Source organism: Pelophylax lessonae (assembly GCF_965119305.1).
Source record: "Pelophylax lessonae genome assembly, chromosome: 9".
NCBI lineage: Eukaryota > Metazoa > Chordata > Amphibia > Anura > Ranidae > Pelophylax > Pelophylax lessonae.
This window is the reverse complement of record NC_138776.1, coordinates 269,610,412-269,627,929: the sequence shown is the minus strand read 5'-3', so window position 1 is coordinate 269,627,929 and position 17,518 is coordinate 269,610,412. Positions and strand designations below refer to the sequence as shown.

The 17,518-nt window shown below is 46.2% G+C and overlaps 1 protein-coding gene across 1 annotated transcript in view; it reads right to left on the bottom strand.

Annotated features, from left to right (window-relative positions):
• LOC309564461 (uncharacterized protein) overlaps positions 1 to 11,849 on the bottom strand; it is a gene marked incomplete at both ends in the record, with an annotated part of 124,233 nt that extends 112,384 nt beyond the window's left edge. Inside the window, 2 exons of the mRNA XM_082269091.1 lie at positions 9,991 to 10,768; positions 11,846 to 11,849. Of these exons, the coding sequence (XP_082125217.1) occupies positions 9,991 to 10,768; positions 11,846 to 11,849 (782 nt within the window). The remainder of the gene's footprint in view (positions 1 to 9,990; positions 10,769 to 11,845) is intronic.
• Positions 11,850 to 17,518: the final 5,669 nt, after the last annotated feature.

Sequence of the window (17,518 nt, the reverse complement as noted above, 5' to 3'; positions counted from 1 at the left end):
ATCCACCAACCTTGTAACATTGAGGGATGGTGTGACCTTCCTGTGTGGAATCCCGGGAATACAGAGGACGGGGACATCTCTCTGGTGGGTTTCTGTAGCTGGATGACTCCTCCATGGTGTCCTGATACAGATCTTTGCATTTCTTTAGAAACTCTGACTCCTCCATCATCCCATCCTCATCATCCTCTTTTATCTCTTCTTTAACCTCAACTTTAGAATCTCTCAGGTTTTCACTCTGAATATATAATAAAAATGACATCAATGGTAACAATGCAGATAATGTACAGATCCTAATGATACTATCAGTGATTGTTCCTCATCTACCTGATGATAGTGAGGGATGGTGTGACCTTCCTGTGTGGAATCCCGGGAATACAGAGGACGGGGACATCTCTCTGGTGGGTTCCCATTACTGGATCCATCTGTAGGAAACACACACACTGACTGAATACATTGTTTCTATGTGTTTATCAGATGATGGGGGATCTAGGTGGATCCTCCGTACTGCTCTCTCCTTTACAATAAAGTCTCCTCTTACCCGGTGATGTGAGGGGCGGCTGATTCTCCATCATGACGTCCTTCCCAGCACCGCTCACCTCTCCTGTCAGTAACTCGATGATCTCTCTGGTGACTTCTCAAATCTTCTTTTTATTTCTCTATTCTATCAGGGAGGGAGGTGGAGGCAATGTGATGGTCATATGATCTCCAGACTTCACCGGAGGAAAACTCTAGATTTGAACACAAATAGTAAAATCAAACGACAGTCCCAGAATCCTCCTCACCTCACTGGTCAGGTCTCTTTTTATTTAAACCCCACTTCATGCTGAGGTTTCTGATATTACATACAATGCAGGTCCAACAGCCCTACTTTAAAAGTAAGGAGGCCTGGGGTTCGGCCCACATCCTGAGAGCATCAGAAATAAAGAGTCGGATAGCGGGATATTGGAGGGAGGAGCTGTGAGGTCAGTGTGATGTCATAGGATTCTCTGACCAGGATAGGAGGAACAAAGGGAGGAGGAGCTGTGAGGTCAGTGTGGTGTCATAGGATTCTCTGATTCTGATTGGAGAGACATTGGGAGGAAGAGCTGTGAGGTCAGTGTGGTGTCATAGGATTCTCTGACCCTGATTGTAAGGGACTTTGGGAGGAGGAGCTCTCATCCTACCTATCCCACCACACCTTCAGAGTCACAACTTTACTTCCTCCTCTCCTCTTCCTTTCTCCATCAGGGTCCCACAAGGTTCTGTTCTTGGACCACTCCTGTTCTCCATCTAAACCTCTTGCCTGGGTGAGCTCATAGCCTCCATGCCTTCCAATACCATTTCTACACTGATGACACCCAAATATTTGTCTCTACCCCTCAGCTCACTCCATCAGTCTCCTCACATATAACGAATTTACTAACAGACATATAAACATGGATGTCACATCACTTTCTCAAACTCAATCTATCAAAAACCGAGCTCAAAATATTTCCTTCCCCACGTGCCGATTCCCCTGACTTCTGTGTCAAAATCAACTTCTCAACTATCCACTCGTCCTCGCATTTCAGGGTGCTAGGTGTAATTCTGGACTCTGAACTATCCTTTCGGCCCTACATCCAAATCTTGCCTCCTCAACATCTCCAAAATACCCCCCTTCCTAACCAATGACACCATAAAGCTCCTAGTTCCCTCCCTGGTCATCTCTTGCCTCAACTATTTAAACTTCCTCCTCATTAGATTACCTTTACATGGGTTACCACCCCCCCCCCCCCTTTTAGTCTATCAAGAATGCTGCAGCCAGGGTTATCCACCTTACCAACCACTCAGCATCTGCTACCCCTCTCTGCAAATCCCTCCACTGGCTTCCATTCAGTGTCCTCCACCCCTTCCTACCAATCCATCCACTGACCTCCATTCAGTGTCCTCCACCCCTCCCTGCCAATCCCTCCACTGGCCTCCATTCAGTGTCCCCCAAAGCCATCCACAACTCAGCTCTCAGTTACATCACTAACCTAGTCTCACAATACCAAACAAAACATTCTCTTTGTTCCTCCCAAGACCTCCTGCTCTCTAGCTCCCTCGTTACCTCCTCCCATGCTTGACTCCAGGGATTCGTCTGAGCCTCTCCCATCTTCTGGAACTCCCTATCCCAATTTGTCTGTCTGTCTCCTACTCTGTCCACTTTTAGATCATCCCTGAAAATCCTTCTCTTCAGAGAAGTCTTTCCTGTCCCACCTAACTGGAGTTTTATTTTCTCCATCAGCTCATCCCCCACAGTAATTGCCTTTTGTATCCTTTGACCCTCCCTCTTAGATTGTAAGCTCTAATGAACATTGTAACTGTACTTTCTGCCGTCACGTTGTGCAAACTGTTGGCACAATACAGGGGCGTAACTACAGGGGTTGCAATTGCAACTGGGCCCCATGCTCCACCTGGACAGGAGGGGTGGTGGGGGCAGCATGTAGAGAAATCACTGTCCTCATTTTTCCTCCTCTAGCTGCAGGAGGAAAATGGAGGAGATTGGTTCCTGCGCATGCTGCCCCCGCAACTCCTCCTATCCAGTTCATTTGTGTTCTGCTGTATCTGGGACCCTGTGTGCTCCCCTGCCCCCACCCCCCTGTGCTCCCTCCCCTCTCCTGCCGGCTGCAGCAGGGGATGTGTCACAATAAAAACCAGGAAGGGGTCGGTAAATATGTAATTTACCAGCTCCTTCCTTTTCTGAATGGACAGAGTCATAGTCAGTGACATTGTAAAAAAAAAAAAAAAAAAAATGATAAAAAATAATACATTTAAAGTATCAAACAATAAAAACTACTGACACCAGTGGGTGAACTTCCAGGATCACAAAGGTTGCACTTGCGACCAAGCCCTGGCATTCCACCACCGTGGGAAGGGTCCCAAGATGGCAGGAAAGGGGCCCACTGCAGAACTTGTGAGAGGGTCCTGCTGCAAGACTGTAATAAAGGGCCCCGCAACGAGAGTAAAGGGCCCCAGGATCAGTGTGAAGAGCACCAGGCTTGAAGGGAAGGGCCCCAGCCAGGGGTCTGGGGGTCCTTCTTTGTTTCTTGCACCCGGGCCCTGCGCCTCTGGCACAATATAAATTCTGTATAATAATAATAATATATGTGTGTATCATCATCTGCTGGAGATAAAAGAGGTAACAGTGACTATGGAGGAAGAGGACAGACATGACGGGGGGGGGGGGGGGGTTACTGGGTGAAAATAAGATCTTATTACCTCCTCTGCTGCCACTCCCAGCAATGTCTCCACGCTACTTCGTCCCAACTCACCTTTCACCCGGAACTTCCTATTTATACCTGACATCACTTCCTGTCTGTAGCTGACATCACTCCCTGTCTTTCATAGAGACTTCCTATCTGGATAGAAATGAGATCATCACCTTGTGGAGCTCAGAGGAACTGCAGCCCCGAGAAACGTCTCGTAGTGTGAACACGGCCTTGTGCTGTGTGTGTATGTACTGTATATCCTTATAGATGGGTCATCTCCACTCCCACCAAGGGAGAGAGAAATATATTACTGCCTATTAATATAAGGTGACCAGATTTTTAAAATGAAATCTGGGGACATAAATTTTTTTATTGGCAAATGGTAAACTATTTCATAATCATATTTTCTTCTAATGATATATGCGGTGTATGTGGGATGTGTTTATGGAATGATTGTAAGATAAATACGTTATTTCTCACATTTCCTCCATGAGACAGAAAAAAAAAAAAAGATACTTCCTAGAATTTTTTGGGATATGACTACCAAATGTTAAGAAGATAAGAGGAAAAACTTGAAGGGGGGGGGATGGGGCAGCAAAATTCAAATCCAACCCGGGTAGGAGTGATGGTGTCACCCTCTCTGCAAAAGGTAAGAAATATTGCAGAGCTGCAATAGTGGTGAGACCCCCCGATATATATATATAATCATAATTATAAAATATGCACATCAGTTGTACATTGTATTATGATTATATATCGGGGGTCTCACCACTATTTGCACATTGCAGCTCTGCGATATTTCTTCCCATTTGCAGAGAGGGTGACACCATCACTCCTATATTCTAATACACGGGATGATTAGCATCTCTGTTATTATTATTGTATGTGGGGGGTTTCACCATTATTTGCACATTGAAGCTCTACAATTTCTCAGAATATTTGTGCAGAGGGGGCGACACCATCACTGCTATGCTGCAATACATTAGTGGATTTGCACTGGATATTCATGTATAGGTGTCACCATTGCACTTATAAGTCCATTTGTAGAATATTATAGATGAAGTGTAGGGCAGTGCTGCATTTTTGGCTTTTTATTGTTGCACGTTAGATGAGGGAACCAGCTAACAAGATTCTCTTATTGCTTTTCAGATTTTTTTTTTAGTTGCATTGTAGATGTTTTACTGGATTTCTTATGTCCTCTGTGTACTGGTAACCAGTGGCCCTGCATACTGGTGGTCAGTGTGCCCCCTGTATGCTGGAGGTCAGTGTGCCCCCTGTATGCTGGTGGTCAGTGTGCCCCCTGTATGCTGGCGGTCAGTGTGCCCCCTGTATGCTGGCGGTCAGTGTGCCCCTGTATGCTGGAGGTCAGTGTTCCCCCTGTATGCTGCAGGTCAGTGTGCCCCCTGTATGCTGGAGGTCAGTGTGCCCACTGTATGCTGGAGGTCAGTGTGCCCACTGTATGCTGGAGGTCAGTGTGCCCCCTCTATGCTGGAGGTCAGTGTGCCCCCTGTATGCTGGCGGTCAGTGTGCCCCCTGTATGCTGGAGGTCAGTGTGCCCACTGTATGCTGGAGGTCAGTGTGCCCCCTCTATGCTGGAGGTCAGTGTGCCCCCTGTATGCTGGTGGTCAGTGTGCCCCCTGTATGCTGGAGGTCAAGGTGCCCCCTGTATGCTGGAGGTCAGTGTGCCCCCTGTATGCTGGAGGTCAGTGTACCCCCTGTATTCTGGAGGTCAGTGTGCCCCCTGTATGCTGGAGGTCAGTGTGCCCCCTGTATTCTGGAGGTCAGTGTGCCCCCTGTATTCTGGAGGTCAGTGTGCCCCTGTATGCTGGAGGTCAGTGTGCCCCCTCTATGCTGGAGGTCAGTGTGCCCCCTGTATGCTGGTGGTCAGTGTGCCCCCTGTATGCTGGAGGTCAGTGTGCCCCCTGTATGCTGGAGGTCAGTGTACCCCCTGTATGCTGGAGGTCAGTGTACCCCCTGTATTCTGGAGGTCAGTGTGCCCCCTGTATGCTGGAGGTCAGTGTACCCCCCTCTGTATGCTGGAGGTCAGTGTACCCCCTGTATGCTTGAGGTCAGTGTACCCCCTTTATGCTGGAGGTCAGTGTTCCCCCCTGTATGCTTGAGGTCAGTGTTGCCCCCTGTATGCTTGAGGTCAGTGTTGCCCCTGTATGCTGGAGGTCAGTGTGCCCCCTGTATGCTGCTGGGATTAGGCTGCAGCGGCACAAGGACCTGTCACAGTAATGCCCCGTACACACGTGCAGATTATCTGCAGACTTTTGTCTGCAGATTTACCTTTTCTATGTAGTGCAAGGGCCTGCCGGATTGCATACAAATTGAAAGTGTTTAGGTTTGACCTCATATTATATGGTTTTGGTAAGTCTGCAGACAAAAGTCTGCAGATAATCTGCACGTGTGTATGGGGCATAAGAAATAAAATGATAAACAGACACGGTGCAAGGGAGAACTCTGCATTGTTAAGGAAAAAAACATTATAACATATATAATTGATACTCAACCTATGTAGTATTTTTTTTTTTTTTTTTTAATCGCAATTCAAACTACGGCTGCTAAAGTCTCCTAAGCTGTCAAAAAAGACAGTGTAACAGTTGTTTGATTGCTGGGTGAGAAAAACCCATAAGGGGTTAATTACTGCTAAAGGAATGCTGACACTGCAGCTTCTCACATCAGAGCACCGTCCCAGCAGGTGAATAATCAAACAGACCCTGCCATACAGATGTAGAGCCCTCCTAGGTAGGTGCTAGAATGAGTGGATATCGTTTTTGGTTTCTCTGCCTATCAGGGACACTGCTCATGCTGTCTTGATGTTTCACACTGATCCAATAGCCATGGAGTATATTGGACAGTGGGCGGAGTCCTGGCAGATGAGAGCATGGATGTCTGTACCAATGTTGTTGAAGTATTTTTCTAATTTGTGTATGTTGTCTAGTATAAGGTGTTATTAAACCGACTATTTCTGTTTTTGGTTGTTTCAGGCCTCGGAACATAACTTCCTCTCTTTTGTGCTTATAAGTCCTATTATAAGCTTTTTGCAGTGTAGTCCGCGAATAGCCAGGGGTGTACCAATGGGTTGATGAGACCGGCGCCCGCCAGGGACGCAGGCCGAGGGGGGGGGGGGCGCAAAAGTCATTGGCAGTGTTAGTGATTTTTGCGCCCTCCGCTCCCCGGCGCCCCCAGGCAGCGTGCGTCTTCATCCGGGTCTGAAACATTGAGAGCGGCTGAGCGGGCAGACTGGGAAACTGAGACTGCCTCTCACAGCATCCCCAGCACACCTCCGGTCTTACACACACTGCTGCAGCCTCAGCATTACTCCGGCTCTACTGATTTTTTTCCCCTCTAATAAATGAGCAGCTCCTGCACATGATACATCCATCCTCGCTTCCATCTCTGGTCTCTCACTCCGGGTCAGCAAGGCAAGTGGTTCCCTCATTCCTCTTTCCCTGCATCGATTCCCCCTCAGTGCCCTACATCAAGCCCTCTGCGAGTTCAGGCCCCTCTCTTTCTGTCACCCCCTCTCTCTCTGTCACCCCCCTCTCTCTGTTACTCCCCTCTCTCTCTGTCACTCCCCCTTTCTCTGTCAACCCCCCCTCTCTCTCTGTCACCCCCTCTCTCTCTCTCTGTCACCCCCCCTCTTTCTCTGTCATCCCCTTTCTCTCACCCCCCTTTCTTCTGTCACCCCCCCTTTTTCTCTGTCACCCCCCTTTCTCTGGCACCCCTCTCTCTCTATTACTCCCCTCTCTGTCGCCCCCCCCCCTTTTTTCTGTCATCCCCCCTCTCTCTCTCTGTTACCCCCCTCTTTCTCTGTCACCCCTCTTTCTCTGTCACCCCCTCTTTCTCTGTCATCCACCTCTCTCTCTGTCACCCCCTCTCTCTCTGTCACGCCTCTTTCTCTGTCACCCCATCTTTCTCTGTCACCCGCCTCTCTCTGTCACCCCCCCCTTTCTCTGCCACCCCCCTCTCTCTCTGCCGCCCCCCTCTTTCTCTGTCACCCCCCTCTCTCTCTCTGCAACCTCCCTCTTTCTGCAACCTCCCTCTCTCTGTCAACCCCCTATCTCTCTGTCACCCCCTCTCTCTCTGCAACCCCCCCTCCTCTTTCTGTCACCCCCCCATCTCTCTCTGTCACCCCTCCATCTCTTTCACCCCTTTTTCATTTTAAGAGAAAACTGTATGTTCATCTTCATAGTCCTGAAGAAGCCTTGTGTGAAACGTGTTGACCAGTGAACAGACGAAGATAGAGGAATATGATCCGAAGCAAACACAGTGACGTGCCGCCATCCCTAATGGTTAATGCAAACAGAAAACAGAGGTCGTGGGACTTTATATGAGGCAGGTCACCAACTAAGATATACAAAAAGAGAATCTGAACGTAGTCATTTATTATACATACAGTAATTGATACAAATGTTGAGATCAGTAACAAATATGATGCAGACATGTATACAAAAAAAGCTGACACAAAGAAATCCATAAAGTAAGGAGATTGTTATAATAGTAATAAGATATATTCAGTAATAAAGTACATGGCCTTCACTAAATGTTACATCTAAGTGAAGAGAGGAAATATCTATACCTACACGAACCTTATGATATATACCAACTTATCCTTATATATGTATGATGTACATGAGGGAAATTAGTAGGAGACATTGATCTCCTGTGTACGAGCTGAGCTCAGTTTGGGGCCAGTTTTGTCATTATATTGAGATCTGGTTTTAGATAAATCAATAAATGTTATTTTAGGATAAATCCATGTAGTAGTTATCTGTCTCATGCTGTGCCCTTAAAGCCCACACATATGACAGTGGTTCCTTGTGAACATCTGTAGGTTCCCATTTCTCTGAACAGATAGGATGTTGGGACTCTCATGAAAAAAATTACATGGAGTCCCCCCCCCCACTAGTCTATACCAGGCCCACACCAAAATGTAAAAAAAAATAAAATGACGTGGGGTCCCCCCAAAAACCATACCAGATCTTAACCTGAGCATGCAGTTCAGCAAGTCAGGAAAAGGGGGACAAGCGAGCAGCCCCCCCCTTCTAACCCATACAAGGCCACATGTCCTCACTATGGGGTGGGGGTGGGTATTTTGTGGCAGCTCTGCCCCCCCCACCCCAAAGCACCTTATCTCCATGTTGATGGGGACAAGGGCCTCATCCCCACAACCGTGGCCTGTGGTTGTGGGGGTCAGCAGGCAGTGGGCTTGTTGTAACATGAAAGCTCCTTTTACCAAGGGGGCCCCCAGATCCCGCCTCCCCATGTGAATTAGTATCGGGATCATAGTACTTGTACCTATTCACCAAAAAAAGTGTCAAAAAGTAATAAAAACACACACACAATTTTTGAAAAATTCTTTATTAAAAAATAAAATCCAGCCTCCCCCAATGTAGATCCAATCTCAATCACAATGCCTGCCGCAACCGAAAAATTAAATAAAAAAAGACGCTCTCGCCGTCATGGAGGCCCTCTGCCTACTGCAGGCTCCCCGTTTAACATCTTTTATATAGGTAAGGGGCGGGATCACCTGTCTAAATCACCTATTGGCACCACCCCTTCTGACGTCAGGGATCCAGCATGCACCGTTCCATGAGGTCAGAACCACCAAGTGAGGTAGACAGGTGACCCCGCCCCTTACCTATGTAAGAAATGTCAAATGGAGGAGGAGCCTGCAGTAGTTATTTTTTAATAAACTATTTTTCAGAAATTGTTTGTGTGTTTTTATTACTTTTTGGTGAATAGGTACAGGTCATATGTTCACGATGCTCATTCACATGGGGGGGGGGGGATCTGGGGGCCCCCTTGGTAAAAGGGACTTTCATATTATGACAAGCCCCCTGCCTGCAGACCCCCACAAGTACAGGCCACGGTTGTGGGGAAGAGGCTCTTCTCCCCATCAACATGGAGACAAGGAGCTTTGGGATGGGGGGGCAGAGCTTCCCCAAAGCACCCACTCCCCCATGTTGAGGACATGTGGCCTTGTATTGTTAAAGAGGGGGGCCTCACTCGTCCCTCCCACTTTCCTCATCTGCCGGGCTGCATGCTGGGATAAAGGGTCTGGTATGGATTTTAGGGGAGAACTCATGCTGTTTTTTTTTTTTTAAATTTTGGCCCAGAGGCCTGGTATGGACTGGGGGGGGGGGGGGGGGGACCACGCTGTTTTTTTCTATTGCTGGGCAATGCCGGCATTCTTTTTTTTTTTTTCGAATCATCTGTCAGTGGGGAAGCCCGCTTATCCTGAACATTTATGGGGGTGGGGTCTTATGGGGGAGAAACGAGGGCGGGGCTACCCAAACTTATGCTGCCATGGACATCTGTCAGGAAAGCACATTATGGCCACTAGATGGAACTGACCATTATAGGAAATCCCAATTCACCATGACTGGGGGAATGCGGGTCACATTTCATCAACACATTTATAACAACCAGATCTGTAAGTGTTTGTGAAATCTTCCGGCACAAAATGTACTCAGCCAATGAAAGGTAAGGACTCCATTTTTATTTTTCTCCTGCTATCAATGGCCAACACGGGACAACACTTCATCCATGTCTTTGGTGATCTCTGATCTCCTTATGAAGTGTTTCTTACATGATGAAGATCAGCCATGGAGTATATCTGAGGTGTATATCAGGGTGTGCTTCTTCCCCACATGTCCACCAACATTCATATAGAAGACATTTCCCGCACTCAAGGCACTAATACACCTCCAGGGTTGTGTGGGACCCCTGATGTACAGGAAGACAGGACTTCAGTGAGGGACATTTCCCTCACTGAGGACAGGAATACGGCTTCCCACCAGTGTGCGATCTCTGATGTTTGGAAAGACTGGACTTTTGTGAAAAACATTTCCCACACTCAGGACAGGAATACGGCTTCTCACCAGTGTGCGATCTCAGATGTTTGGAAAGATCAGACTTCTGTGAAAAACATTTCCCGCACTCAGGACAGGAATACGGCTTCTCATCCTTGTGGAATCTCAGATGTGTGGAAAGATTGGACTTATCTGAAAAACATTTCCCGCATTCAGGACAGGAATACGGCTTCTCACCAGTGTGCAATCTCTGATGTGTGGAAAGAGTGGACTTCTCTGAAAAACATTTCCCGCACTCAGGACAGGAATATGACTTCTCACCAGTGTGCAATCTCTGATGTGTGGAAAGAGTGGACTTCTCTGAAAAACATTTCCCGCACTCAGGACAGGAATACGGCTTCTCCCCTGTGTGAGATCTCTGATGTTTGTAAAGATGGGACTTCTGTATAAAACATTTCCCGCACTCAGGACAGGAATATAGCTTCTCACCAGTGTGCGATCTCTGATGTGTGGAAAGATGGAACTGCAATGAAAAGCATTTCCCGCACTCAGGACAGGAATACGGCTTCTCACCAGTGTGCAATCTCTGATGTCTGGAAAAATTGGACTTGTGTGCAAAACATTTCCCGCACTCAGGACAGGAATATGGCTTCTCACCAGTGTGAGATCTTTTATGCAAATTAAGTTGGTATTTTAAACGGAAACACTTCCTGCACTCAGTACAGGAGAATCTCTTATCTGTTGTAAGGACGGCACTGTCCCTCACAGTCTGAGGTTCCACAGGATAAGAGGAATATGATGGTCCGGCACTGTCCCTCACAGTCTGAGGTTCCTCAGGATAAGAGGAATACGATGGTCCGGCACTGTCCCTCACAGTCTGAGGTTCCTCAGGATAAGAGGAATACGATGGTCCATCTACACTGTGTGGTGCCGGATGGACATTTGAGGTAGCCGGGTTTTCTCCTGGACTATACTGTGTGATGTCCTCATCTTCTACTTTACAGTCTGGAGACAAAGTGAGACAATCCTCTGAGGTTTTCCTCATCTCCCGTCCATCTACTAAAATAGAAATACAAAGATTATTACTAGACATCAGCAGATTGGTTCCCCTAAACCAGGACTCCGCCCACATCAGACAGCTTTGTCTCTGAGGATCTTACAATTCCCCCCTCAAGGTAACTAGTAAATGGGTCCTCTGATCTCCTACCAGTTCATTTCTTTATTCATGGACCTTAGTCAGAGAGTGAGGAAACAACAAGAACTTTTATAGGAGTGACAGTGATGAGGGGATTATAGGACGAGTGTCCCCTCCCCCTCTATTATTCATTGCCATCTTCCCAAAGTCTTGCACTTCCTTATTTAGTCCATGATTTAGTCATGAATAACAGCGGAGCTGAGCCCCACCAGAGGTCAGAGAGCGAGGATGGGGGGAGAACAACCAAGATGAAGACTGGACTGATCCTGAAGACCGCCATCATTGGGTTGCTGACTTTGGAACCTTAAACTTGCTGTTTAAGGTTCCAAAGTTGGAGGATGTTATCACATTATTATCACCATGTAAAAGTCTGTCCTCCAATCAGATCATCAGATATAAAATGTGCAGCTGGTAAGGTTCCAAAGTTGGAGGATAAATGAAGGGTTAGAAAAGGTTGGTGCCGGAGCTACCTGTTAAAAATGTATAGTCCCCAAGGTCCTATAGGTATATACTCATCATAAGATCCTATAGGTATATACTCATCATAAGATCCTATCGGTATAAACTCATCATAAGATCCTATCGGTATAAACTCATCATAAGATCCTATCGGTATATACTCATCATAAGATCCTATCGGTATATACTCATCATAAGATCCTATCGGTATATACTCATCATAAGATCCTATAGGTATAAACTAATCATAAAAAGATCAAAGACATAAAGTGTTGGAAACCTTAAATAAAAGAAGGTGCAAAATGTAATAGAATTTATTTATAGATTGCTGGTAGTGCCGTATCCAGTGCGGGAATGTGGATAAATCAATATAATAAGTAAACCTGATAAAACAACCTCAAAAACATGTATAAATCAAATCAAATAAATAACTGAATGAATAAAGGGAGAAGACCTCTTTCAATATAGTGCCTGTGAAAAATAGAGAGGTCAGTGAGATGAATGAGGTCAGTGAGATGAAGGAGGCCAGTGAGATGAAGGAGGTCAGTGAGATGAATGAGGTCAGTGAGATGAATGAGGTCAGTGAGATGAATGAGGTCAGTGAGATGAATGAGGTCAGTGAGATGAAGGAGGCCAGTGAGATGAATGAGCTCAGTGAGATGAATGAGCTCAGTGAGATGAAGGAGGTCAGTGAGATGAAGGAGGTCAGTGAGATGAAGGAGGTCAGTGAGATGAAGGAGGTCAGTGAGATGAATGAGCTCAGTGAGATGAAGGAGGTCAGTGAGATGAATGAGCTCAGTGAGATGAAGGAGGTCAGTGAGATGAAGGAGGTCAGTGAGATGAATGAGGTCAGTGAGATGAATGAGGTCAGTGAGATGAATGAGGTCAGTGAGATGAATGAGGCCAGTGAGATGAATGAGCTCAGTGAGATGAATGAGGTCAGTGAGATGAATGAGGTCAGTGAGATGAAGGAGGTCAGTGAGATGAAGGAGGTCAGTGAGATGAATGAGGTCAGTGAGATGAAGGAGGTCAGTGAGATGAAGGAGGTCAGTGAGATGAATGAAGTTAGTGAATGAAGTGCCTATACCTCATAAGTGTTTCCAGCACTTATTTTCCCAGCACTGAGCACTTTATAAGGGCGGAGATATTTCGGCCCAAACTTAGATCCTATTGTTTGCACTTTATCATCGCCTGTGGATTATTTATCTTTATTTATATCTTTTATCTTTTTATGATGAGTATATACCGATAGGATCTTATGATGAGTATATATCTATTGGATCTTATGATGAGTATATACCTATAGGATCTTATGATGAGTATATACCGATAGGATCTTATGATGAGTATATATCTATTGGATCTTATGATGAGTATATACCTATAGGATCTTATGATGAGTATATACCTATAGGATCTTATGATGAGTATATACCTATAGGACCTTATGATGAGTTTATACCTATAGGATCTTATGATGAGTATATACCTATAGATCTTATGATGAGTATATACCTATAGGATCTTATGATGAGTATATACCTATAGGATCTTATGATGAGTATATACCTATAGGATCTTATGATGAATATATACCTATAGATCTTATGATGAGTATATACCTATAGGATCTTATGATGAGTATATACCTATAGGATCTTATGATGAGTATATACCTATAGGATCTTATGATGAATATATACCTATAGATCTTATGATGAGTTTATGCCTATAGGATCTTGGCCAATATACATTTTTTAACAGGTAGTACCGACACCAACCTTTTCCAAGCCTTCATTTATACTTCACCCCTCTTACCCAGGGGGTTGTTGGTGGCAGCTTTAAGCCTCGTACACACGATAAGAAATTTGGCCGGGAAATTTTGTCCGACGACCGATCTGCCGATTTTCGGCTTGTTAGTATGGTGCTTTCAACAGCCGACTTCGACTTTTCGGCCGAGAAAATCCTGGTGTGCAGGAATTCAAATTTTTGTCCTCCGTCAAAACACGTCCGATTTTCGTCTCATTAGTACAGATTTCGATGGGGAAAAATCTTATGAGCAAGACTAGGCATGCTAAGAGATGAAAGAACACATACAAAGCAATCCAACACATGACATCACTTCTGAAGTAGAATTCTGTCATACGCGAAAATTCGTGTGCAGTCTAGAGCACATTCCAACCAACAGGCACCACCCTGGACAAAAGACAGACGACCGTTCGGCGGAAATTCGTAGCGTGTGTACGAGGCTTTACACCTGTATATATATATTTCTCACATATTCCATAGCGCTGGTCAACCCCCCTCCCCCCCCTTTTTTTTTTCTTATCACATTATTATCACCATGTAAAAGTCTGTCCTCCAATCAGATCATCAGATATAAAATAAATAATAAATGGGTACAATCATGTAGTGTAAAGAATGGTGTATAAATATTCACAGAAACATTCACCCAATGGCAGCTCACATTCAGAAAGTTTCTTTCACTAAAAACACAAAAACGATTGTTGTATCTGTTTCGCACTCTACCCATAATGCTTAATATGACTGATCTTAAAGATTTTCAGGGGTCGGTCATCGGGTTTATATGGGGGGACAAAAGGCCCAGAGTCAATAGGCGGACTCTTTTTACCCCTAAACTCAGAGGGGGACTAGGGGTCCCGGAACTGAGCAAATATTACCATGCAGCTCAATTGGCCCAACTGGTACGCTTCCACTCCCGGGACCCTCTCCCGATTTGGATGCACATGGAAGCGGCCCACTTGGGGGTTCCGGTCCACCACGCGTTGTGGTTAAGAGCTAGGGACAGACCGGGGGTGCTCTGTCCTGCCCTCTCCCTCTCCCTGGGGGTTTGGGATAGGCTGTCGGGCAGGCACTCCTTTAAGTCCCTCCATGCTCCGCTAGCACCCCTACTGGGCAACCCTTTATTTCCGCCGGGTCTAACCCCGGCAATGTTTGACTGGTGGATGAACAAGGGGCTTCTCAGGTTGGCAGATTTATGCGACCACCGGGGACTATTTACCAGGTCCAAACTGCAGGAGAAGTATTCCCTCCCTGAGGGGGAGTACTTTCGCTACGCCCAGATCTCCCATTTTGCAGCCTCCCTTAGGCGTAAGAGCGATATCACTACCTCCACACCAATGGAGTATCTTTGCCGCACACTAGATAAACAAAAAAGCTACATATCTACAATTTATAATATACTCCACGGTGATGACAGTAAACTACCATACATGTTACGTTGGGAGGAGGATCTGGGAGAGTCTCTGGACAGGGCGGAATGGAATACTTTAGCACAGTTTAACTCTAGATCCATACTTAATACTTCCCTGATAGAAGCAAACTTTAAGGTGTTTTTGCGTTGGTACATGGTTCCGGTCAGGTTGGCAGCGGCGGTGAGCACTGCATCCCCCAATTGCTTTCGGGGATGTGGCCAGGCGGGCACGGTGCTCCACACGTGGTGGACTTGCCCGAAAGTCCGCCGCTTTTGGATCCGAGTCTACAATTTTGTTTACTCCTTGACTCAAATCAACTTGACGAAGGACCCCCAAAATGCCCTTTTGGGTAAACCAGTGGGGGGGGCAACTAAACCCGCTAAGCGCCTCATTGCCTTTGTGTTCACAGCCGCTAAAATAGCCATAGCCCGCTCGTGGCGAACCCCCGTGGTGCCATTTGAGCTCTTGAAAGCCAAACTGACCTGGATCATGTTGAACGAACGGATGGTGGCAATTTTGAAAGATAGGATGCGAATGTTTGATAAAACTTGGGACCCCTGGATAAGGTACCTGGCGGGCCCCTCATAGGGGTGGTCGGGCGCCTTGGTAGCCTTGGACGAGTTGTTGTTGGGGGAATTTCCCCCGGTGGGGTGGACGGGGCCTGGGTGTCTATCCACGACCCTCTACTTTTTCAATAGCCGCTGATGTTTCTTCCCTTTCTCTCACTCTTCCATTCCTGCTTCCCTCCCCCGCTGTTTCCTCCTTTTCCCCCAGTCTGGTGCCTCCTTTTTTTTTTTTTTTTTTTCCTTTTCTCTTTTTTCTTATTTCCTGGCATTTTCTGACAGTACACGGACGACAGGCTGTGCCCCCCACTAGTGGAGGGCTTGGTATTGGGGTCGGGGTTGGGGGTCGTCCCCTCCAGAAGGGCGCAGTAAGTTCCCGTAGGGGCGCCATTGGGGGGTCGGACCCGGACCGTCGGTCCTGTAGTGTGTAATGGCGGGGGCACTGTCTGTCCATGTGTCGCTATGCTTCCACACTGATGGTTGGATGCCTAACTTCAGTTTACATTTTAGGTTACAATCTTATTGACTACTCATTTTTGATTTTGTGTTTTTTTTTTTTTTTGCATTGGCACCATTGTATTTCCTGCTTTCTGAGATACTTACTGTATACATGAGAAGTAATTGAGCCATGTTGGCTCCTTGTGCACTGTTAAAACTTTCTTTCCAAAACTTCAATAAAAACATTGAAACATAAAAACACAAAAACAAATAAAATGCAAAATCAAAAATAAATTTCTTCCCCCAAATCTGTAAACAATAAGTGGGAAATAATTTCCCTCCTCTCCTCCTTCCTCTTCCTCCACGGTATATATGGGGGGGGGGGAGGGGGATAGAAAATATGGGCGGAACCTGCGCAGGGACATCCCAGGGAAGGGGTATCGGAGTGAAGGATCACATTGTGAAGCTTGTTTAGTCCGCACTGCTCAAGTCCCGGCTTTGTAATTCTATAATCTCGGGTTTTAATGTTGAATAAAGCAGATAGACGGAGAGCACTAGAGGGGGGTTATTATCTACCCTCCCCACCCATATATACCATGGAGGAAGAGGAAGGAGGAGAGGAGTGAGCGATATACCTAGAGGGGGAAGGGTTCTGTGGGACTCGCTGGTAACACAGGAGGAAGGAGGAGAGGAGTGAGCGATAGAGGGGGAAGGGATCTGTGGGACTCGCTGGTAACACAGGAGGAAGGAGGAGAGGAGTGAGCGATAGAGGGGGGAAGGGATCTGTGGGACTCGCTGGTAACACAGGAGGAAGGAGGAGAGGAGTGAGGGGGAAGGGATCTGTGGGACTCGCTGGTAACACAGGAGGAAAGAGGAGAGGAGTGAGCGATAGAGGGGGGAAGGGATCTGTGGGACTCGCTGGTAACACAGGATTTAGATGGGAAGGTGAGTGGAAGTGACCACCAGCACCTTTCTCATCTGCAATTTCTGCACTCGCCCTTTATCATTTCTATTGGCCCTGACTGATGACACGTGTCACATGACACACATTTCTATCCTCTTATTGGACGATCACATTACTATTTATTCATTTCCTGACACTGTTTAATAGATTTCATATGTTTGAATTGTAAGTCTGATTGTTACACGGCGCGGTGATATCGCACAGATTGGATTATTATTTCCCACTTATTGTCTACAGATTGGGGGAAGAAATTTATTTTCATTTTACATTTTTTTCATCAGATATAAAATGTCCAGCTGGTAGGAAATGGGCGTAACAAAGAGAATCCATATTATGTGTATATACAGTATCTGACAAAAGTAAGTACACCCCTCACATTTCTATAAATATTTTATTCTATCTTTTCATGTGACAACACTGAAGAAATGAGACTTTGCTACAATGTAAAGTAGTGAGTGTACAGCTTGTATAACAGTGTAAATTTACTGTCCCCTCAAAATAACTCAACACACAGCCATTAATGTATAAACCGCTGGCAACAAAAGTGAGTACACCCCTAAGTGACAATGTCCAAATTGGGCCCAATTAGCCATTTTCCCTCCCTGGTGTCATGTGACTCGTTAGTGTTACAAGATCTCAGGTGTGAATGGGGAG